Raw genomic sequence first — 25,419 nt, 5'->3', positions numbered from 1 at the left:
TATTTTCATGTATTTGCTCAGAAGTATCAGGCAAAAATCATTTGGCTGGAAATGGGGACATTTTTCTCAGTCAAGCTGTCCATGTATGCCACTCTCTTTTTAGAAGAAACATTAATCCATGTTGTATGTTCTGGGTTCAAGTGGAATCTAACCCACTGTTGTTGATCAAAAATGTTATTCATTCCTGTACCCTCCACACCACCTCTTGCCCCATATTGAAATCTCTACCTAATAACTAAGGAAGATATTGTAGAAAAATCCTGCAATATTGTACTACTTGAATGTTTAATGGCATTGGATTTGATAAGCATTTAAGTATGATGATTCAGATGCATACTACACTGTCAGAACACTTTATAAATTTAGGTTCAAATTCGATCCAAGGAATAGAATGATAGAGGTTAACAAGGCCCTGTCACTAAATCTAATAACAGAAGTATGACTACCAATTCCTGACAGTTCACTTGAGGTAAAATTGAATAATGTGATGTAATGCACAGAAATAGGCTTTTCTCTTCCTCATCAAATTTATAATGATGTGGTTATGCAGACAAAAGAATATGGAATTTTGATGCTAAAATGAAAATAAATCTGACTGTTTCGTATCTTTCATTTAGAGGAACTCTGTAGGTGTTTTACAGTTAATTTTCAGGTATAATCGCTGTTGTAAAGTGGGAAATGGCAAACAATTTATAAAGTGTTGGGTCCTATAAACCAAGATGAGATGATGAGGTATAAGTATGAGACAGGACATTGGGAAAAATTCCCTGCACTTTCTCAGATAGTACCAAGTGATTTTTGATGTCTGCCTGCTAGAGCAGATGGGAGCTTCTTTTAACATCTAGAGTATTACAGTTGCACTCTCCCAGTACTCGACTAAGCTGCCAAAGTAGAATTTGTGTTCGAGCCTCAACAGTGATACTTGAACCTGTTACCTTTGAAGCATAGCAGACTGAAGCTTAAAGTGACCACATGGGTGAGATACTCGAGGGTTGCCAATTCAATAAAAGCAATATTCCAGCAAAGGTTACTGCTATCAGAAGAGTAAGGTGATGAGAAGTAATGAATGCAATAGTTCTGCTACTGGTCTTCAAGTAATCCTCTACTTGTTTCCAATTTCATTTCCGGAATTTAAGTCAAGAGCCAGTGCAAAAAACCTTCATTGCCTTGTTAACATAAAGCACAATGGCCTAAATTTGCTGAAGCAGGCATCTCACAACATTATGCTTTTTTTCCTCATCCTTCAGCTTAAACATTTTTTCATTCCATCTCTATTCTCATCATTACTCTTAGTTTAACTGCAAGAAAATCTCCTAGTTAAGCTAACAGTCATGATGTGACCCTTATTTCCATTTGACAGAAATAATCGTATATCTCTTTCATACTTAGTTGTTACTGAAGAGAAGGTGCAACATGTAATTCTTGATTGAATTTGCTTTTACTCAGCAAATGCCTTCACAGTTAACCTGCTGAAGTCAAATCTAAAGTTTGCTACTTAACTCTAAGAATAGAGATGTGGAATTAGCTTGACTAAAGCTCTTTACCTTCCTGCTTCCAAACATAGTGTTGCTATTATAGACTTATTTAATTTTTTAAAGGCTTACAAATGTTAGAATAATTACTCCTAAAAGTCATAGCCATACAGCATGGAAACAAGCTCTTCGGCCCAACTTGTCCATGCCGACCAAAATGCCAATAATTACTAATCCCATTTTCCTGCATTCGGTCCATATCCCTCTATTCCTTTCCTATCCATGTACCCATCCAAATGCCTTTTAAGTACCTATCTCCACCAACTCCTCTGGCAGCTTGTTCCGTATACCCACCACCCACTGTGTGGAAAAACTTGCTGCTCAGATCTCTTCTAAATATTTCCCCTCTTACCTAACACCTATGTCCTCTAGTCATAGATTCCCTGCCCTTGGAGAAAGACTATCTACCCTATCGATGCGCCAGATAATTTTATAAACCTCTATAAGGTCATCCCTCAGTCTCCTGCGCTCCAGTGAGATCAATCCCTGCCTATATAATCTCTCTCTGTAACTAAAGCCCTCCCTTCCAGGCAACATCATAGTGAATCTCTTCTGCACACTTTACAGCACTGCAGCATCATGCTATATTTACTTTTTATTGCAATTAATTTATCCCTTTTTTAATCTTTTTATTGCTTGGGTCATTTGTGCTGTAGAAATCGATGATATCCTCATGGTTTCTGCATCTAGACTATGACATGGGCCTCTTTCATCAAGTAGGATGATGTTTTACTTTTAGTGATTAAATTGATTATGGCAAACACATTTATCAGTGGACAAAACAACTAGAACATTTACAAGCCAGAAACCAGGAGTAAAGAGCCAACCTTTTCATCCATGCGTAAAAACAGAACATGCTGGAAACACTTGGCAGGTCAGGTAGCATCTGTCTAATGCTGTTTGAACTGCTGAGTGTTTCCAACATTTTCTGCTTTTAATTCAGATTTTCAAGATCTGCGGTTTTTTGATTTTCTTCATCACATTTCTGCTGTAGTGGGAGGGAACATGTTACATGCATATAAATATCATTATGAAAAGGATACTACTGAGTATTTTTTCTTATCATAGTCAACATGCCCTGAGCCATAACACACCATGTGCAGACTTGTGAAATGTGAAGTGTTTCCTAATACAGCTACAGCTTTGCTGCAGTTTTTAAAATAATTATGTTTGTCAGCAAATCAGCACATGCAAGCTAACACACTGTAGCCAAAGAATCTATTTCTGGATAGCCTTAGCCCTTGCCTGAATTAGACAGTAGGCCTTGTAGACCTTTTAAATCCAAACCTCATAAGATCAAAATCTGTGGGCTCAATGAATAATCTAGATTATCATGTTTTTGTCACTCTTGCTTCATTACCCAGTGCACTCTCTTCTGTTTACTCAGGAAAGTTCAGGATGTCCCAATGCACTATACAACCAATGAACCACTTTTCAAGTATTATCGCTATTGTACTGTAGGATAAACAGCAGTAGTAGTATTAGGCAGCTCAGTAATGATAAACTCCAGCTCTTCTTCAAAATAAAGCCTTTCAATCTTTTTCTACCATTTGAGAGACCCACTCGATTCTTGGTTTAACATCTCAAAGGCAGCACCTCCATCAGTGCAACACTCAGTCACTGCTACTTTGGAGCATCAGCTTACATTTTTAGGGTCACATCTCTGGAGTTACCTTTGAATGCACAAGCTTCTAAGTCAGAGCCAAGACTGTTATTAACTGAGCTACAGCTGAGAAGTGAAACAATTTCTAAGATTTTTATTTCCTTAGGAGACAATGAAACCCTGCGATGCATTTTGTGGCACACTTTTAGGATGTGAAAAGTTGCATTGCATATCCTTCAGATATTGGTTTACTAAATTAGTAGATTACATCATGTCATGAGCTTTGATATGGATGTTGGGTCATCAGAGGTATGGTACTGTTTCCTGACTTTCAGTTTTCTTCTGTAATCCACTATTATATGCCATAATCTGCAGGGTATCATCTTCAAATACATTCAACAATTTAACTTTTTGAGGGCCTGCTCTCTCCTATTGTGCCATGGCCTGTTGAGTAAGAAGAGTCAGAAATGCAAAGTGGCCATCTCCATTCTAAGCATGAGAGATTGAAAAAAGTTATGGGACTGTTACAGCAATGTTGTACCCTCTTGAGGAATAGGCATGCATAGTAAGCATTCAGTAGGCTAAAAGATATGGGAATAGAAGGAACTACTAAGTGGCATGCTCAGTTTACCTAGGTAGTTGGTATAAACATTGGAAAAATGAAGAGAAATGTAGGATCAAAGTAGTCCATTCAGTTAGTCTCTTAAACATTCAGTTAGGTTATGGATAATCTGTGTAAGAACTCCATCTACCTCCCTTTATTCCGTAATGATTAATATCCTTGCCTGACAAAAGATTTATCTATCTCAGTATTGAAATTTTCAATTGACTTAATCTCACTAGTTTTTTAAGGTTGAGAGTTTCCAATTTCTACAGTTGTTTGTTTGAGAAAGTACCACCTAATATCATCCCAAATGACCTATCCCTCATTTTAAGGTAATATCCCCTCATTCTGGACTTCCCTGTGGAGTAAGTAGTTTCTCTCTCTTTCTAATCTATCATATTCTGTGATTATTGTAGGTATTTTTTAGTGTGAGCTGCCCTTTAATTTCTAAATTTAAGAGAAAACAAATACAGTCTATTGCAACCTCTCATGTCTTAACTGCTTCAGCCCTAGAGAAATTCTCAAGAATCAGAGCTGCGTTCACCTTTTCAAAGAGCCTCCCAGAGGTGCACTTTCCAGAACTGAAAGTATTACTTCAGATGGAGTGCAATTAAAGATCTATCAGTTACATAATTTCCACCCTTTTGAATAAAGGCCAACATCCTATTAATCTTAAAAGTTACTTTATGTACCTTTTTACTAGATTTTAGTGATTTCTAAATCACTCTACTCATCTACAGTACCTAGTCCATCTTGATTTTTATAACTATCTCAGATTGAAAGTGAATGACCACTTTCTTTCCTGCATCAAACTCTTTTTACCATAGTTTTGCCCATTCACAAATCTGTCAATGTACCTTTTCAGCTATTTATTCCCTACCACATTATGACTACTTACTTCAATACTGAACTGGTTGTTGTATGCAAAATTAGAAGTACAGCTTGTTAGGTTTCTAAACTTTGATCTGTACATACAGCTCCTATGTTAGGCATTTAGATTATTGAATAGCAATGGTCACCTCCTCCCATAATGCTCAATATACAATGTGTCTATGCTGATGGTACAAAAGAAGGCCAGTTTTGCATCAGCAAACTATAGAGGATGCTAGTCCTTTGATTCATGTTTGCCTGCATTTCTTGCCAGCAAAAAACATCTTTCATTTTAAGTTGCCGCTGCTAGTCTTAAATCACTGCAGCAACCCTGAGCATTCTGGCCCCAAGAAATGGTCTCCTGATGATAACAATTTCTCCTGTTTAAAGATTGCTTGACAAAAATAAGTAGGCCTTAGTCCAGAAAACTTAGTAGAGTCAGACATCCACCTTTTTCATGGGCACAGCCCCTCCTCCAAACACAGCTCAGAATTCACACACGTTTCCTGCATTGCCTTAGCATATTGGAACCAAAATGATCATTTCTCTGTTGTCGACTTTTACCAACCTTAATCTTCAATTAAGTATAAACAATCATTCCACAATTAAATCATGAGTGTGTATTTCTACTATGGAGCAATGCCAAGAGAGTACCATGGGATTGCTTTTAATTACTTTTACATTTCAACTGCTGAATAAGCCCATTAAAGACATAGATATTTCTTTTCTCTGGAGATCACCAAACCACATAGGGAGTCTGCACACTAAATCTTAATCCGCTCAATAGAAAAATAATTACTTACCTCATTATCTTGTACAAGGCAGAAGTACTTCACATTAAGCATATGTGTGAAGCATATTCCTTTTCTCTACATTGGAAATGAAGCAGTAAAATTGCAGCCAGACTGATGTGAGTTTGACCAAGTGGGAGTTAAGCTTGTTTGGCCATGCAGAGCAACACTTTTAAACTTAAAGTTGAGTTTTAAAGAGGGCTTAGTTTTAAACTTGATTCGGGGTCCAAAAACTTGGTAAGAAAAACAATTTTTTTAAATCTTCAAAATACAATCTTTCATCAGTTTTTACCAGATATATGATAAAATATGTAATGAAAAAATATCTGGCATGAGTGCTATTAGTGTTTCTCAGTCGTATATTGTGCCCTAAATCTGAGAATCAAACTTCCAGGAGAACCTGCTCAGAATCCAAACCCAACTATATTAATTCCACTCTGCACAGCTAATAAATTCCGTATGACCACATGCCTAATGGAAATGCATAATGAATTTGTCACGCCATTAGTAACACTCTTCAATTCTTCAATGCAGTTTTGATCTGGTTCACCCAGCTGCTCAGCCTGTTTTGCAGAAGTGTTCATGTGTTTGAATATGGTTTCCAAACTCGTAAATTATTCTGTTTAACTACATATCATAATAAAATCAATTTGTTGCATAAAAAGTAAGAACATACTTTAAAAATTGATGATGATGACTGGAGGGCTTGAGTTATAAGGAAAGACTGGATAGGCTGGGACTTTTTCCCTGGAGCACAGGAGGCTGAGGGGTGACCTTATAGAGGTATATAAAATTATGAGGGGCTAGATAAGGTGGATGGTCACAGTCTTCTTCCCAGGGTAGCGGAGTCTTAAACTAGGAGACATAGGATTAAGAGGGGGAAGATTTAAAAGGGACCTGAGGGGCAACGTTATCACTCAGAGCGCGGTGAGTATATGGAATAAGCTGCCAGAGGAACCTGTAGAGGTGGGTACAATTACAATGCTCAAAAGACAATTGGGGAGGTATATGGATAGAAAAGGTTTAGAGGGATATGGGCCAAATGCAGGCAAATGGGATAGCTCAGATAGACATCTTGGTCAGCATGGACAAGTCGGGCCAAAAGGTCTTTTTCTGTGCTGTATAACTCTATGACTCTAAGTACAACTTTTGAAGTTAGTCTCTGATCTCTAAACTCACTTTGCCTGAAGATTGTTGGTTTCAGATCTTTGTCTGCATTGCCACAAGATGTTGGACATATAGTTAAAAGAAATATAAATAGGTAAATAAAAAATAGTTTAAGCGTTTACTGCTGTGACAGATTAAAACAAAAATGTTGCGATAACTATTACTTTAGGTCTATGTTATATGAATATGCATTGTGCAATTCTAATTTTAATCATAGTGGTTCACGTGAATGAGGATTACATAAAAATCACAGCTTTTTTTTTGGTTTTACTTCCTGTGAAAAGATATGTAAAAATAAATTTTCATAACTTCAAAATAACTCACACCTGAGACATGGAATTTTGCAGAGGCAAGATTGTACATGTTTGCATGTAATAAGATCCTGGCCAGTATAATGACTAAATGAGTTGCTTATCTGAGAGTTTAATCCTCTCAGTTATCATCTTACTTTTCAGTTTGTTGCACATTAATATGCTTTTACTTTGAATAAGGAAGTTCACATGCAGAGAGATAATTCATTATTTTTATTTATCCCACTTATTTAGTATATCTGATCCTCTGATCCATGTCTTTGAGCTTTGGAGTGTTGGGAAGGGAAGTGCCAGCAGATTTTGAGCTACTATATATATATGTGTGTGTGTGTATATATTATATTATATATATATTATAGTATACGTGCATGTATATATATGTACTGCATATGTGTATACACACACACACATACATACACACACACACATACAGAGAGAGTGAGAGTAACCTTTCCAAGATGTCTCGTCTTGTAGCTTATGACACCACACTGAATGGTTGATCTACACATGGCCTCCTTAGAAGCATTCTTCAATTGATTTAATCATCAATATCAAGAAACAGTGAGGCATATTGGATAGGGCAGAGGCTACGAGCTAGAATAACATTTTACAACAACATTCCCAGCTAAGGTGCTGAAGACTTGAGCCTGGGAAATAGCTGTATCTCTTGGTAAGCTGTTCGAGTACAGCAACAACTAGAATCCACCTGATAATATGTAAAATTGGTTATATAAGTCCTATCCAAGACATGTCCACTCTGGTCAATTACTGTCCCTTCATTCTGCTCTCAGTTATTATCAGATTGATGGAACGTATTATTTACAGTGCATTCAGAGAGCATTTACCAATAACCTGCAGACAATGCTTACTTTGGTTTTCAACAGAACCATTCAGCTCCACACTCATGACAGGCTTTGTCCAAAAGTGGACATAAGAACTGAGTTCCAGAGGAAACATTTGACTGAGTGTGGTTTCAAAGGGTAACAGAAAAATTAAAGTAATTGGGAATTGGAGTGGATGCAGGGTACGGCTGGGGGGAGACATTCCACTGGTTTATCTGTTACAAAGAAAGATGATTGTGGTTGTTAAAGGTCAATCTTTGTAGGATGTTGCTGCAGGTGTTCCTCAGGGCAGTGCTTTAGACCAAATCACATTCAGTTGATGTATCCATGATCTTCCTTCCACGATAAGATTATGAATGGGGGTGTTAGCTAACGAGTGCACAGTATTCACTTCCATTCTCAACTTCAAATGATGAAGCATTCTGTGCCTGCATGTGCTTTGCTCTTAGAATTTTTCTTTCTTAACCTGATAGGACTTTGCAAAAAAAAAAGAATGCATATAAAGATATAAAATCATATTAGAAACAGCAAATGATTGTTGCACACAGCCATCCTTGCTGTTTGAATGCACTGTAAACAATACCTTCCATCAGTTTGTTAATAGTTGAGAGTTGACTGAGGGGATAGTAATTGGCCAGAGTGGACAGGACGCACACAAGCAATTTTCCATGTTTTCTGGTTGATTTCAGTGTTGTTGGTGTACTCAAATAGCTCACCTAGAAGCACAGCTAATTCTCACCTACAAGTCTTCAGCACCATGGCTGTTATGAGATGTCGTCTTGGCTGATATCCTTTGCATCATTTAGTTCATTTGGAAAACGTTATTGACGTAATGTTGATAATTTCTGGTGGACTTTCATAGTTTAGATTACATGGAGATAGAATTTTGCTTAAATGATTTGCAAACAATTAAAAAGTTGACAACGATCATTGTCAGCAACAACAAACTGGTTGCAGGGATTCCACTCTTTATTGGCTAAGTGGCCATTGTGTCTCCATGTTTTATGCAAAGTCTCGAGTCCATCCTTTCCAGCATGAAGTAGTAAGCAACTTTAAATCAGCTCTTGTTGTCCCAACCATGATAAGAGTCTGATGGCTGAGATCCCAGCTTCCATTATAGCACAGGCAGAAGCCACCCAGCATCTGGGTTCCAGTGTTCAAAGGAGCTTTGAGAGTATCATGGCATTCCAAAAATCAGTGCTCCAGCAAATTATTAGGATCTCAGAGGCCCCTCACTGGAGGAGTAACAGCAGCTCTACAGAAAAAGAAGTAGCTGTCCTCTCTCAGCATATGATAATCCCATCACTGCAAGTGTAACAATGTCCCCACTGTTACCTGTTAACTACTGCAGCTCATGCCAAGATAGTATAGTCCAAAACTAGGGCATTAGCCCTAGGACTGCTCAAGGTTGTCCTTCACGGGTAGCTGCAGCCTCCTGCACTAAAAGGATGCACCCATCCATCAGCTTGACGTGAAAGTAATGGAGCAGCTGAAGACGCACTGAAAATGGTCAATAAGGGCTTCTGGGGAATAATTGGTCAAAGGTTGTACGGCGTTGTCATTAATTTGATGTGTAAAATTGTTGCTGCTTTGTTTCTTGCTTTATAATTAAAGGGACAACAGTAGATGAATAGTAATCTATAAACTGTATTAGTGAGTCAGTTTCCTTGTTATGGGTAGTCACCTTACGAGATCACTGAAGGATGGTGAGGTGTGCTTGAAGTGAAGGAATACTCACATTATTGTTAGGTGGTCCACTCTGAAATTTTATCCATTAAGAACATAGGAATACCACTGCATAACTCCAGCCTGGAGTGTCATGTGACTTGGAAACCACCTTGCAGATGGATACCACCAGATTTGAGGACAGCTTCCATCCCACTGTTATCAGATTCCTGAATGGACCTCACATATACTAAAGGATGAACTCTTGAACTCTGATATCCCAATCTACCTCGTTGTGGTCCTTGCACTTTACTTGTCTCTCTTCACTCCACTTTCTCTGTAACTGCAGTACTATATTCTGCATTCTATTTTTCCTTTTACTACTTCAATATACATATGTATAGCATGATCTGTCTGGAAGGCACGCAAACAAAGGCTTTTCACTGTATCTCGGTACATGTGACAATAATATACCAATACCCAAGTAATTGCTACCGTGGACCTTTTAAGTAGTGGGTGTCAAGACTTTTTCTTCCTTTAGTAAGGGCCAGTCTGGGTACCCACCTTATTGCTTTGATGTAGAGATCAGTACATTTGAAGGTGGTAGGAGGAGGTGACAATTATCTGGTCAGCTTTGACCAGAATGGTCAAAATTTTTCATTCTGCTTGGAGCTATATTCATTGAAGCAAGTAGGGAACATCCTTCAGTATGCTTGAAGGTGTACCCATTATAACCAGATTATAGAAGAATCTGAAAGATTCTGTTTGAAATACAATAAAGGCCTTCTGCTGACCACTCATACCTTGAAATCCCAGTGGTTTCTCCACCATGTCTAATGGCCCTATAGTTGCTAGTGAAATTTCACCTTCCAGTACTTGCAGGAGCTTGCACAGAAGTGGGGTGTCATGGAGTTGGGGGATAGACCTTATTCCAAAAGAGAACATTGCTGAGATACATAGGGCAAAGCTAACTGCTTCAGAATGAATTTGTTGTGCAAACTTCTCGGATGCATTGTGTTACCATAATCTTTTAGCAATTGGTCACAGTTTTATTTCTCTGTGTACAGTGTGATGCCCTTTCCTATTGAAGAATAACTGAAGATTCACATGTGGAACCCTTAACACCACATGATTCAATCTGTTGCTTCCTCATCCATTGGGAAGCCTGGTTTCTGGTTAAATCCTGTACTTGCACTTTTGTTTCTCTCCAATTAAAAAGGAAATAATTCTCTACCTCACCAGAGAGCCCCATTAGGACACAAATTCTGTAAATCACTGGTGCCTGAAATAATTCAGAGGCTAAGTTCTTGATTATTGCACCATTTATCACTGCAGTGGCTGGACCACTGCTTACAATAGCTGACAAATCTTAGTTATCATTTAGTTTGAGAATGCTAACCTTCAAAAACCCTTATTCATAATCATGTTGAGATAGGGGTGTTGTTTCTTGAAAGATGTTGAGCAATAGACTTTCCTGGCAACTGTCCTTCTCCATGCCTTAACTTTGTGCCCTCTCCTCCTGTTCCTGCCTGTGCTGCAGGCCATTACTAAAACATTCATAATTTGGCAAAAAGAAATCTTTCATCTCTTCAGGACAATTTGTCAGAATGTGTGTCAAATCAATGTTCCATAAAGGTTGAAGTCATTTCTGCACACTCTTCATGTGTCTGGCAGGCATGGGTGAGTGAACTGCGTGATTCCATGTTGCAAGCTGCGTAAGGCCACTATAATGTTGCTACCACAGTTTGAAATCGCAATTGGTCACACAGTGCCAGTATGATTGGTGCAACTCAATCAACTGTCCAAACTTCTGATTTTAACCGCACTCAATGAATGAATTAGATGGGAGATTCAACTTCACTTTCATGCTTACTGTTTCCCCCTGTAAAGTTGCCTTCTAAATCTTCCATGCCTAAAGTGGTTGATCTTTAAACAGTTAGTTCAGTTATTATAAATATGACTGCTCAATATAAACTGCTGCTGTTTGAAAATTCTTCCTTCACAAATTAGAACAGTCCTTTATATAGTAAATAATTTTCTCAACTGTTAATTCTGTCCTTCAGTATGTTAAATTTATTAAAGGACTGATTCAGAATCAGACAATTACACTTAAGCCAACAGTTGCTATTTATAGTTCTCCATTAATCCAACCACATTTTCATGTGACTATGCCACAAAGTGCATTACAGTGCTTAGTAATAGTCATTGTCCCCCCCAACCCCCACAGTTGACCAGTTTTCCATTTCAGATGTACTCACGTTAAGTAATTTCAATCAGCAAAGAGAGTTTGTAAAGAGAATTGATTATGAGAGTTAGCTTTCATCTACTATTGATTGTTTTAAGTAATTTTAATCAATAAATCTATATCTATAGAGATCACAGAGAGGTCTCTTTTGTTTTGTGCTTTTTCCTCCAAATTGTATACTGTATTCAACATCAGTTCCAGGTATCCTAGCATATTAGACAACAGCTTTAGAAGCACAGTTAATGTTTCATGTTCATGACTTTTTACCCGAAAGTCATTGAACTGAACCATTAATGCAGTTTCTCTCTACACGGTTTCTGTCTGCCCAGCTGGGTTTATTTTTTTACAGCATTATGTTTTTTGCTTTTATGAATAAGCACATTAACTGTCTTTCCAAATGGAGCTAACTTTCCTTGATGTTTTGGGGACAGGAGAAGGATGTTTGGTATTTCAGGGGGAACTCAGAACTTTCTGCAGCATATATATCAGTGGCTTTTTTTAACCCAGTCACTGCATTAACATGGCTTGCCTTAATAGGTGGGGCATAGAATATAAAAGTTGGGATGTTATCTTGCAATGTACAAAATGCTGGTTAGGTCGCACTTCGAGTATTGTGACCAGAACTGCACACAATACCATAGACAGGATGCACTTGTGCTGGAGAGAGTGCAGAGGAAGTTCTCCAGGAAGTTGCCAGGATTGGGTGACTTTATAGAACATAGAACGTTACAACACAGGAATGGGCCCTTCGGCCCATGATTTTGTGCCCAACTAATTAAGCTAATGATCCCTAATTACACTAATCCCTTCTGCCTACACGTGTCCCTCCATTCTCTGCATATTCATGTGCTTTTGTTATGGGTAGAGTTTGGATAGGCTACGCTTGTTTTACCTGGTGACATGGAGGTTGAGGAATGATGAGATTGATGTACATAAAATTATAAATGGCATAGATAGGGTAGATAGTTACAATCTTTTTCCCACGTTAGGGATATCAAAAACACGATGGCATGGGTTTAAGGTGAAAGGAAGAAGTTTTAAAAGGTATTTAAGTGGAAATTTCTTTGCACAGAGAGTGATTGATATCTGAAACTTGTTTCCGGATCGGACCAGATATGATCACAATGTTTAAGAGACATTTAGACAAGCACTTGAATAGGCAAGGTATAGAGGATACAGACCTAATGCAGGTGAATGAAATTGGAATAAATGGGCAAAAAGTCAGCATGGACGTGGTGGGCCGAAGGGCCCATTTCTGTGCTGTACAACTCTAGGACTTTATGAATATTATTTCTAGGTTTCTCAGCTAGTTAAATTGATTGGGTGTGATAGGTTCATTTCATCTCCACTAGTTAAAGATACTTGGCTGCCATGACATTTGGATTGTCGAAACAGATGAAAAAGATGGAGTCCAGATGTTCCAAAGCAGACTCTTGCAATAATTATGCCTCACAAGAGGGATGCTCGAGGTTGTGCAGGTCATGGGAATTTGTTTTTCCCTGACGATGGGAGGAAAAAGTCTGCAGTATGAAGGGAAACCATGACTGGAAGTTGCTATAGAACTCAGCCACAGAAAAATTGTCTCTTGGTTCTGGATTCAGTGCCGAATGAGTGGTGGTTCAATGACCTAAACAGACCAGGAAAAGAGATTCTTACATCTTGCAGCTTGGCTGGTGAAGGCTGCTAATTTTCAGTTTGTCTGGAAGGCCCAGCTTTGGATTGCACTTTCCTAGCATGAAGAACTCTCTGGCTGGCTGATTTGCAACAGCAAAAGAACTGGCCAGCACCTCAGCTATCCTAGTAATTTGCAGATTGCTGCACTATCCCACAAGCTGCTAAGAAGAATAATGTTCACAGCCATGACGGCAGCAGTTTGTGCCTTCATGTTAGCAAACTGAGGCTGCGTGATCCAGCTTTCACTACGGTACCCAGGCATCGGACAACTTCTGTTTGAGCTGTGATGGAAGCGAAGATATCAGCCATAAAAAGGGGGCCTGTTCTAATCACACAAAGCCTAAAATTGAGGAAGGATCCTTGCTTCTTTCACTTGGACCTTTCCTCATTCATTGATATTTTTCCTGTGCCAAATGTAGAAAACTGCAGAGCTCTCCCCCTTTCCCCCTCTGCTCTCTGTCCTTTCAATCCTGCTACAGTCCTCCCATTTCTGTCCCCGTTCCCATCCCCACCCCACTTCCCCTCCTATACACACAGTTTCCCCATCTGCTTCCCCCCTCCTCCCTTATCTGGTTCTGATCCCATCTGCCATTCACCTCTACCCTAATAGTTCCCATTATCACTTCCCCTACTTAACAGATTCTAGCACTGGTAGCCTTTGAGTTCCTGCTTATCACCCTCCAGCGGCTATCTCCACCTTCACCTTCCCTTCCCTGCACCTCATTCCTTTTTTTCCCTCTCTGCCTCCATCCATCATCCACCTGCCTCTGTCTCCCAACTCCACCCCTTCCCTCCCCTGGAGGATCCAGGAGGAGCACTTTTGCAATGGGAAAACAAGAAAGGACATGTATTGATGTAGCATCTGTAAGGTAAAAACCATTGAGAGCTAATGAAATACTGTTGAATTGTTGTGACTTTTGTTATGCAGAGGGAAATTGAAAGGAAGGGGTGATCATAATTGACCTTGTAAAATGAAGCAATTGTTGGCAAGCACACTGCCACCAATGCCCAATTGCTGTGCTTTCCTTTCTGCCACCAATTACTATAGAACCATAGCACAATACAGGCCCTTTGGCCCACCATGTTGTGCCGACCTTCAAACCACACCTAAGACTATCTAACCCCTTCCTCCCACATATCCCTCTATCTTAAATTCCTCCATATGCTTATCTAACAATCTCTTGAACTTGACCAACGTATCAGCCTCCACCACCACCCCAGGCAGCGCATTCCATGCACCAACCTCTCTCTGGGTGAAAAACCTCCCTCTGACATCTCGAACTTCCCACCCATTACCTTAAAGCCATGCCCTCTTGTATTGAACATTGGTGCCCTGGGAAAGAGGCGCTGGCTGTCCACTCTATCTATTCCTCTTAATATTTTGTATACCTCTATCACATCTCCCCTCATCCTCCTCCTCTCCAATGAGTAAAGCCCTAGCTCCTTTAGTCTCTCCTCATAATCCATACTCTCTAATCCAGGCAGCATCCTGGTAAATCTCCTCTGCACCCTTTCCAACACCTCCACATCCTTCCTATAATGAGTCGACCAGAACTGGACAGAGTACTCTAAGTGTGGTCTAACCAGAGTTTTGTAAAGCTGCAACATTACTTAACGGCTCTTAAATTCGATCCCACGACTTATGAAAGCTAACATCCCATAAGCTTTCTTAACTGCCCTATCCACCTGTGAGGCGACTTTCAGTGATCTGTGGATATGAACCCCCAGATCCCTCTGCTCCTCCACACTGCCCAGAATCCTGCCATTTACCTTGTACTCCACCTTGGAGTTTCTCCTTCCAAAGTGTAGCCCTCACACTTCTCTGGATTGAACTCCATCTGCCACTTGTCAGCCCAGCTCTGCATCCTATCAATATCCCTCTGTAAGCTTCAACAGCCTTCCACACTATCCACTACACTACTGACCTTTGTGTCATCTGCAAATTTGCTAACCCACCCTTCCAACCCCTCATCTAAGTCATTCATAAATATCACAAAAAGTAGAGGTCCCAGAACTGATCCCTGTGGGACACCACTAGTCACAGCCCTCCAATCCGAATGCACTCCCTCCACCACAACCCTCTGATTTCTACAGGCAAGCCAATTCTGAATCCACATGGCTAAGCTTCCCCAGATCCCCTGGCCTCTGACCTTCTGAAGAAGCCTACCATGCGGAACCTTGTTAAGCGCCTTACTAAACTCCATGTAGACCACATCTACTGCACTACCCTCATCAATCTTCCTGGTCACCTCCTCAAAGAACCCTATCAGGCTTGTGAGGCAAGATCTTCCCTTCACAAAGCCATGCTGGCTGTCCCTAATCAGTCCATGATTCTCTAAATGCTCATAGATCCTATCTCTTAGAATCCTTTCTAACAGCTTACCCACCACAGACGTAAGGCTCACTGGTCTGTAATTCCATGGACTATCCCTACTACCTTTTTTGAACAAGGGGACAACATTCGCCACCCTCCAATCCTCTGATACCATTCCCATTGCCAACGAGGACTCAAAGATCCTAGCCAACGGTTCTGCAATTTCCTCCCTCGCCTCACAAAGTAGCCTGGGGAATATTCTGTCAGGCCCCGGGGAATTATCTATCCTAATATTTTCTAAAAGCTCCAACACATCCTATATCTACATACTCTAGAACATTACCCTTACCAACACTGTCCTCAGCGTCATCAAGACCCCTCTCCTTGGTGAACACTGAAGAGAAGTATTCATTGAGAACCTCACCCACTTCCACAGCTTCCAGGCATATCTTCCCACCTTTGTCTTTAATCAGACCTACCTTTACTCTAGCCATCCTTCTGCTCTTCACGTACGAAAAAAAAGCCTTGGGATTCTCCTTAACCCTACTCGCCAAAGCCTTTTCATGTCCCCTTTTTGCTCTCCTCAGCCCCTTCTTAAGTTCCTTCCTTGCTACTCTGTATTCCTCACAAGCCCTATCTGATCCTTGCTGCTTACAACTTATGTATGCTGCCTTCTTCTTCCTAACTAGTTGTTCCACCTCCCTTGTCACCCATGGTTCCTTCACCCTGCCATTCCTTCTCTGCCTCACCGGAACAAATTTATCCCTAACATCCTGCAAGAGATCCCTGAACATCGAACACATCTCCATAGTACATTTCCCTTCAAAAATGTCATCCCAAATTTACACTCTCAAGTTCTCGCCTTATAGCCTCATAATTCGCCTTTCCCCAATTAAATATCTTCCCGTCCTCTTTGCTCCTATCCCTGTCCATGACAATGCCAAAGGTTATGGAGCAGTGGTTGCTGTCCCCCAAATGCTCACCCACCGATAGATCGGTTGCCTGACCCCGTTAATTACCTACAACTGGATCTAATATGGCATTCCTTCTCATCGGCCTGTCATCATACTGTGACAGGAATCCATCCTGGACACACTTAACAAACTACGCCCCATCTAAATCTTTGGCACTAAGCAGGTGCAATCAATATTTGGGAAGTTGAAGTCTCCCACAATAGAAGGGTGACTGTCAGGGGAGAGAAAAGGAAAAGGAAAACGAACAGACAAATAGTGCAGAGGACCCTGGAGGCTGTTCCCCTCAATAACAGGTTTTCTGCTTTGGAGGCTGTTGAGCGGGATGACTTGCAGGGATCAAGCAGCAGTAGCCAGGTCTCTGGCACTGGGACCGGTCCTGCTGCTCAGAAGGGAAGAGAGGAGAAGAGGAAGGCAGTAGTGATAAGGGACTCAATAGTCAGGGAAACAGATAGGAGGTTCTGTGGCAGTGAGCATGAACCCCGGATGGTATGTTGCCTCCCAGGTGCCAGGGTCTGGGATGTCACTGATCGGGTCCACAGGATTCTTGAGTGGGAAGGAGAACAGCCAGAAGTCATGGTTCATGTTGGTACCAACGACATAGGTAGGAAGAGGGATGAGGTCCTGAAAAGTGAATTTAGGGAGCTAGGCAGAAGGCCGAAGAACAGGACCTCAAGGGTAGCGATCTCGGGATTGCTGCCAGTGCAACGCGGTAGTGAAGGTAGGAATAGGAGGAGATGGCAAATAAATGCGTGGCTGAGAAGTTGGTGCAGGAGGGAAGGTTTTAGATTTTTGGATTATTGGGATCTCTTCTGGGGAAGGTGGGACCTGTACAGAGAGGACGGGTTACACCCGAACCTGAGGGGGGCCAATATCCTTGCAGCCAGGTTTGCTAGGGTGGTTCGGGAGGGTTTAAACTAGTTTGTGAAGGGGATGGGAACCAGAGGAGTAGGTCAGAGGAAGAAGGGGATGGGGAAAAGTCAGATCTAATAGGTAGAGAAGCCTTGAGGAAGGAGAAGCAGAGTACAGGCTATAAAAGTAGTAAGGTGGATGAGCTAAAGTGCATTTACTTAAACGCAAGAAGCATCAGGAATAAGGGAGATGAACTGAGAGCTTGGATAAGTACATGGGACGATGATATTGTGGCTATTACAGAGACATGGCTGACATCAGGGCAGTAATGGATATTGAATATTCCTGGTTTTCAGTGTTTTAAAAGGGATAGGGAGGGGGGAGAAGAGGAGGAGGGGTGGCGACACTGGTCAGGGACACTATTACAGCTGCAGAAAGGGTGGATAATGTAGAACGATCCTCTCTAGAGTCAATGTGGGTGGAAGTTAGGAACAAGAAAGGAGCAGTTACTCTACTGGGAGTATTCTATAGGCCCCCCAGTAGCAGTAGGGATACTGAGGAGCAGATTGGGAGGCAGATTTTGGAAAGATGCAAAAAAATATTACATTTGCAAGCTTTGCTGCATCTCTCTGACTGTGATCAAGTAGCACAGTCTAACTGGGTGATAAAGCATTTGCAGGATTGTGCCATCCATTATTGGAAATTGCCAGGATAATAGTCACCACGAGAACTGTATCAACATTAGTCCTCATCATTTTCAACTGCTATGCTTCTGCTTTCTCCTTGAGTTATCAATATATCAAAGAATTTGCTGCCCACTTATGTATCTCACAACAGATTGTAGTAAATAACACTTTCCCACTTAAGTCCCATTCCCTTTTAACCCTTAAGTGTACTATGATACTTTGGCTCCCAGTTAGACACTGCCCTGATTTAAAAATTTTGATTTGTGTTTTCAAATATTCCAGCACTCTTATAGTCTTTAGACCTCTTCTATCCTTGTAGTTTTCCAAAATCTCTGTACCCCTCCAGTAAAGCATTCCCACTTTCATCATTCTACCATTGTCAGTTTTGTCATCTGCAAACTGAGCCATAAGCTCTGGAATTCCCTTCTTAAGCCTGTCAACCTTTCCTCTTTTGTCTACCCTTTCACCAAAGTTTTGATCACCTCTCCTAAAACATTGTTATATGGCTTGTTGTCAATTAATTTTGATAATGTTTTGGTGAAGCACTTTGGCGTGTTCTACTATCTTAATGCTCCAGTAATGTAATTTTTTTTGCTGTTTCATAACAGCTCAGTTTTGTTACACTGGCAAATTCAATGATACACCAGTGTGGCCATAGAAAGTGTTGGTCACAATGCCATAGCCTACATGAACCCAAAGGAATTTCACTTATTGTTTATGATGATTAAGAACACCACATTTTGCTGCATCCTAAATAGCTATTGTAATGCTTTTATTTAAAGCAATCATCTGTGCAGGTGCACTCCAAGATGAGAATTGGATAACTTCACAGAAATGAAGTTACTGATACCCTTGCTATCTAGGAAAGAAGCAAAGCATAGATACGAGAAGACCCAGGCAACTGCTGAAGTCTTTCAGCCAGAGAGCATTACCAAGTAATTTGCTGCATTGTTTACCTGAAAAAGAGGCCTTATTATGGCAGTTAGGGAAAGTTATCCTACAGCTATGGGAGGAATAAATTGAAGATGTATTTGTGCAGCAGCTTGGTGCTTAAGTTACTAGATTAGCAATCAGAGTACTGGGCTATTGACCCAGAGATCCAAGTTAGAGGCCCATGGTGCCTGGAAAACTTGCACTTCAGTTGTTAAGTTAATCTGTCTCAGTAACAGCAACCATGAAACTACCAGATTGTCGTAAAAACCCATCAAGTTCATTTATGTCCTACAAGGATGGAAATCTGCCATCCCTACATGGTCTGGCCTGCATGTGACTCCAGACAATGTTGTTGACTTGTAAATTGCCTCCTTAGTTCAGAGCATTTAGGGATGGACCAAAAATGCCGGCATTGCCAGCGATGACCAAATCTTATGAATAAATAATAAATAAGGTGGAAAGACTTGGCGCTGGTGCACTCATCCAGGTGAGCTTCAGGTAAGTACCTGAGCTACATCTCGATTAAACTGGTCATCCCGATGGGGAGGATCAGGTTTCCATTCTTCTCTGCATTACATTAATTACTATGGATGCCTTGAGTTTGTAGTGCTTTATTTTGTGCTATTAGAAGGAAACAGAACAAATCTGAGAAAGTGTGTTAGTAATAGCAAAATACAGAAAAAAAATCATTTCTCTTCTTTATTATAAAAGATATGTTTAGAATATCTTTAAGTTGGTATTTTGTATGAAAATAAATATCTAATGGTAAGTGCAAGAAATCTGGAAAACGGTATTGCAGATGAAACAGTTGAAGATGGGTTTTTAGATTACATGGGAGAGTTCAGAGCATTTTTTTATAACAACCTACTTTTTGTAACTTTATTTTAGAGAAAAACAAGGTGGATTGATACAACCCAGAAACTTCAAACACTTCCAGAAAGCTAAAGATCGAAAAGAAAATGAAACACCTTCTTAATTAAGCACATAACCTGTTTGTTTCTTCAAGGTCATGTTTAAAACTGTTGAACCGAAAAGTATAATGTACCACAGAGAACAAGCAATGTCTTTTCTAGAATCTTCATTTACTGTGATTTTATAATGCTTAATAAAGTTCAACCTTTCCAAAGGTTTCCTTTTTCTGCTATTACGTAAGATCTACTTGTTTTATATTATGATTAAAAGCAATGCATTTGTTGAAAAGCACTTTAGGAAATTCTGACGACCCTTTAAAGCAACATAAAAATGAACATATTTGATATTCCCTCCATGTGAGGGAATTCAAAACAAATGATCATAATTGTAAGATAGACACTAGAAAATGGAAAAAAAATAAAATTTAAAGGGATTTCTTTGCTGAGAAAGTAGTTAGAGGTTGAAACTTGTTAGCAGATGAAATAGTTGGAGTAAGTGGTGAGGAAACCTTTGAACAGAACTATATATACACATGAGAGAAATAATAGAAGTTTATAATGACAAGGTTAACTGAATTAGGAGGGAAGAAGTCTTGTGCATGGTCCAGTTAGGCTGAATGGTTTATAATTCTGTTGTAAATTCCATGTTAATCTATCCTTTGACCTCATGACTGCCAGCTTTCGTTGAAATCTTCAACTTTGTAAATTGATTTTTAGATGTAATGAAATTAAGTGTACTAATTAAAACATTTACTTCAGTCTCCTTAGGTCATATATCTTTTAAATGAGCATGAGAAGAGTTACCTGAACACCACTATGGGCATATATATATATTGTGCCTTTTATAAAATAGAGTTTGATTAGAATTTTTAATAGATTTCAAGTTTCAAAAAAATCTTTCTTCAACTCACACATTTGAAAAAGTTATATTTTTTGTGGGAGAGGTTACATTTTTTTCACCTACATACTGAGGCCATTTAATCTCAAATGTTTTTGTTTATTTCTTTGACCCGTGAATGAAGAAAGCTGATTTGTCCAGTTAAATGTAGTGGCTGCACTGCTTGTATAGTCTGTGTAAGGACAATCATTTTGCACTATCCAATTTGAAAGTTTCCATTCTGTAGTACTTGTTACTAATGGGAACCAGGACCTTCCCCAGCAGCAACAGATGTTTGGTAAATTTTCTCAGACACCAGAGACCACACAACTATCCATGCCTAATGAGTTGCAGATAACTTCCAGGGACATGACAACCTAGCAGGTTTGTGGAAGTTCAGGAATGCCTTGGATTTGTGTTCAATCAATAGGCAGGGTAATTGTATCCTGGAATTATGCTGCCTTGATGATGTCATTATATAATTATTACTTCCTCTGGCTTTGCAATAATTGCTTCCTAGTCTCAACTAAATTCATTGTACTATTAAGCATTAAATAAAGTACTATTCAAGCTAATTATTACTGGCTGACTCATTTTACAAAAAAATCAAGCTGCCAAATACTAAGTGCAATGCATAATAAATATGCATGTTGTGTCTCTATGTAAGGAGGTTTTAATATTTCTGCATAGTATGAGTAAAACCTAGTCATAAACTGCCTGCACATTTTGTTCTAAATATGATTCACCAGCTATGACATACAACAGAATACATCACATTACGATAATGTAACCTTAACATTGGTATTACATTGTGCAATGACTTGAGTGAAGATACATCATGTCTGGCAGAGGGAATGGAAGCAAGAGACTGGACAAAGGCACAAGAGATTCTGAAGATGCTGGAATCTGGAGCAATGTGCACAACAAGGACTTTATTCCCTGGAATGCAGGAGTTTGAGGGGTGACCTAATAGAGGTATATAAGATCATGAGAGGCATGGACAGGGTGAAAGCACATAATACTCTTTTCCCCAGGGAGGGGGTGCTAAAAACAAGAGGGCATAGGTTTAAGATCAGAGATGAGAGATTCAAAAGGAACATCAGGGGCAGCTTCTTCACACAAAAGGTGGTGCGTATTTGGAATGAGCTGCCAGAAATAGTGGTTGAGGCGGGCACGTTAGCAACATTTAAAAGCCATGTAGATAAGGACATGGGTAGGAGTGGTTTAGAGGGCTATGGGCCAAATGCGGGCAGATGGGACTAGCTCATTGGGCAACACAGTCGACGTGGACGAGTTGGGCCAAAGGGCCTTCTTCCATGCTGTATGACTCTTTGTCTCTATGCTGGAGGAACTCAGCAGGTCAGGCAGCATCTATGGAGGGAAATAAACAGTTGACATTTCGGGTTGAGACCCTTCATCAGGACATTTCCCTTCATAGATGCTGCATGACCTGCTGAGTTCCTAAGAGACTGGAAAAAGGTGGAATCAAATGGCACCATAAATTGGTTTGTGGTAAGTTCTGAGGCAAACCTGTCTGGCTCACTGAGGTAGGATTAATCATAAAAACATAAGAATTAGGAGCAGAGTAGGCTTTCTGGTCCTTCAAGTTTCCGCAATTCATCAAGATCATGGCTGATCTACCTCAGTGCTATTTTCATGCATCCCTCGATATCCAGATATCTGTTGAACTCTGTTTTGAATGAACTCAATGACTGATCCTCTATAGTTGCTTGCTGTGGAGAATTCCAAAGATTCATCATCCTCTGAAGAAATTTCTCCTCATCTCAGTCCTATGTCCCCTTATTATGAGATTCTGGTTCCTGGTTTGCAACTCCTGAGCCTGGGGAAACATCTTCCCTGTATCCAGCCTATTGAACCCTGTAAGAATGTTATAAGTTTTAATGAGATCACTTCCTTCCTCTAAATATTAGAGAATACAGACCTATATACTCAATTTCTCCTCATTTGGCAAACCCATCATCCCAGGAACCAGTCTAGTGAATCTTTGTTTCACACAAAGGCTACTATATGTTTTTCTTCTCTGATCTGATCTACCAGGAGACTTGGTAATCTAATCTTTTTTGATGCTTGTTATGCAGTCCACTCTTGATTTTTCTCCATTGGGATTTTCTGTCTCAAAGTCTTAGTCACTTATTTCTGACTCAGGAATTAAATGCTGAATGAAATAAGGTGTGCGGAGGTTCATGTGGAACATAAACACTATTGTGGACCAGTTGAAATGAAAGATCTGTATCTATGCTGTAAATTCTGTGCTGTTGTACTTAAATTTGCAGTTTCTCTCTACTATGTACTGTTATGGTCTGACTTAATATCTGTGCAATAGTGTTACCACAATAGCTTTACTTCGATGTTTCGATAAATTAATTTATTTTGGCCCACACACATCACTGAACAATTCAGAGATATAACTTCAAAAGGAAAGTGAATTATATTTTGCCAGATAGTCGTCCAAAGAATTTCAGAATAACATTTACTGAACTGCAGAGTAAATTAATGCTCTCTTCCAACTACATTGCATTTTCTGCGTGTCACTTGTTGTTCTGTGACCGTGTATAAGCTCTTGATCCTCTTTAAGCTTCCTCTCAGCTGTCAGTCAGTTATAACTGGCCTTTGCCATGATTCAAAGTTGGGAACTTTCTCAACTAGGGACTCTGGAGCAAAATACTGCAGATGTTGGAAGTTTGAAATAAAGCAAAAAATGCAGGTCAGGCAGCATCTGTGGAGAAAGGAACAGAGTTAACGTGGCCAAAATTCTGCCTCAATACTAATGCCAGATCTTATCCATAAATCCCCATGGAGTGCCAATTACCAGTGCAGTCGTTGCTCTAAATTGGTGTTTGCATTTCCGGCCCATCTGTACTCCTAGCTGCTCCTGTGGACTCCAAGGGCTGCACAATCTGTCACTGAGCCTGTGGCAGGTTAGGTGTTGCACAAGCAAGGCAGTTCCATTCAAGTCAATGGCAGATATCACCTCCTGGGAGAATGCTCAGTAGTTGTGTTTTTATTATTTAAGTTAGTTTTAATAACTTTAATTGATTTTTAAATGTGAAGAATCTTAATGTTTTTAAACAATATTTTTATGCGTTTCAAGCTTTACTGATTGTGAATGTCAAAGACACCCAGATTCAAAGGAGCAACCATACTGACAATTTTAAGAGCCCTTGAGCCTTGGGGGTTTGGGGCCTCACCAGCTGTCCAAGTGGTTCCATGAGTACAACCTGCTGCCTTTTTTTTTTGCTAAGTCCCCATTTTGAGCTTGTGTTTTGTTTTCAAATAGATATTAAAAAACCAACAATGAAAAAATTAAATTGCTGTCATCTGTATCCAGGATGAACTCTAGACCTTGCCATGACCACCAATAGTAAAAGGTCACATGTAAAACCAGTGGACAGTGTGCGCTCCCTCTCCAGGGACACCCAGTCTCAAACGCATCATTGAAAAGGGGTAGGCAATCTGGATGATCTGCCTATGCAGTCCATTCTCTGGATGAGAACAGTCAGCTTTCCAGAGCCAGGAGCAGACCAACAAGAAGGTCCACTGGATGCCCAGAGTTCAGAAGCATGGAGCTGAAATGTAACCAACATTTTAGGAACTTCACCTTTGTGTATTCAAAGAGGGACTACAACTTCTCATCCACCAAAATTACAGGCAGTTTCCTAATCCATGACCCAACCTAAACACAGAATCACTCTGCAACACTCTCCACCCCGTCCCCATTGTAAATGTCGAGGATTCCTACTTAAAGAGAGCTCTACTGGGGACATCATTACTGCAACCAACTCCCTCCCCACCTGCCAGATGACAAAACAGACCGCCATGTTGTATCTGAATGGCAGACAAGTAGGGAGTGTGCAGGAATGGCACAGATGGCATTTCCAAGAATCAGCTCGAGTTACGTGGGACTGGCTCACAAGGAAGGTTGAATGATCAGTTCCAGCCAAGCAGGGGCCAAACCAGTCAGGATCGGTCCATACTCCTGAGTCCCTCTGTCACCCACAGTGTTGGATCTACCGAAGACTTCAGCTACAAACCCCGGTGCTGTGCACTTTGTTCCTCTCATGTGTTATGCTGAACTATGCCTAGGTGCTGGTGGCTGAGCTCCTGGGGGAAAATCATGCCAGGGCCACACTGGTACAAACAGACTGTCCCAGGGGCAGGAGGAAATCAACTTTGGGGCAACGAATGATCTGCCCCAATGCTTTCAGATCAAGAACCTTCCATCAGAACAGGGAAATGTTGGAGATTTAAAATGTTTTAAATTACAGACAAAAGTGTGAGGGGTTGACAGAACACAAAGGAAAGTTGGTATGTTTTTTGTTCCAGATTCCAGCATCTGCAGTCTCTTGAATCTCCATTCACCAGGATGTTGCATGGCATGGAGTGTTCAATCACGAGGAGAGACTGAATAGATGGGGTTTGTTTCTCTTGGAGCAGAGGAGGTTGTGGGGAAGGGGGACATGAGAGAGGTATACAAAATTATAAGGGACATAAATACAGTAGTTATTAGGAAAATTTTCCCCAGAGCAGAGGTGCCTAAAACTAGATGGCAG

At 40.3% G+C, this 25,419-nt stretch overlaps 1 protein-coding gene across 1 annotated transcript in view; it reads left to right on the top strand.

The window, feature by feature from the left end:
- ropn1l (rhophilin associated tail protein 1-like) overlaps positions 1-20,044 on the top strand; it is a 55,869-nt gene extending 35,825 nt beyond the window's left edge. Inside the window, exon 6 of the mRNA XM_052016666.1 lies at positions 19,949-20,044. Within this exon, the coding sequence (XP_051872626.1) occupies positions 19,949-20,036 (88 nt within the window). The 3' untranslated portion in view covers positions 20,037-20,044. The remainder of the gene's footprint in view (positions 1-19,948) is intronic.
- Positions 20,045-25,419: the final 5,375 nt, after the last annotated feature.

This window comes from Pristis pectinata, chromosome 5, assembly GCF_009764475.1.
Source record: "Pristis pectinata isolate sPriPec2 chromosome 5, sPriPec2.1.pri, whole genome shotgun sequence".
NCBI classification, from domain to species: domain Eukaryota; kingdom Metazoa; phylum Chordata; class Chondrichthyes; order Rhinopristiformes; family Pristidae; genus Pristis; species Pristis pectinata.
This window is presented reverse-complemented; position numbering and strand designations above follow the sequence as displayed.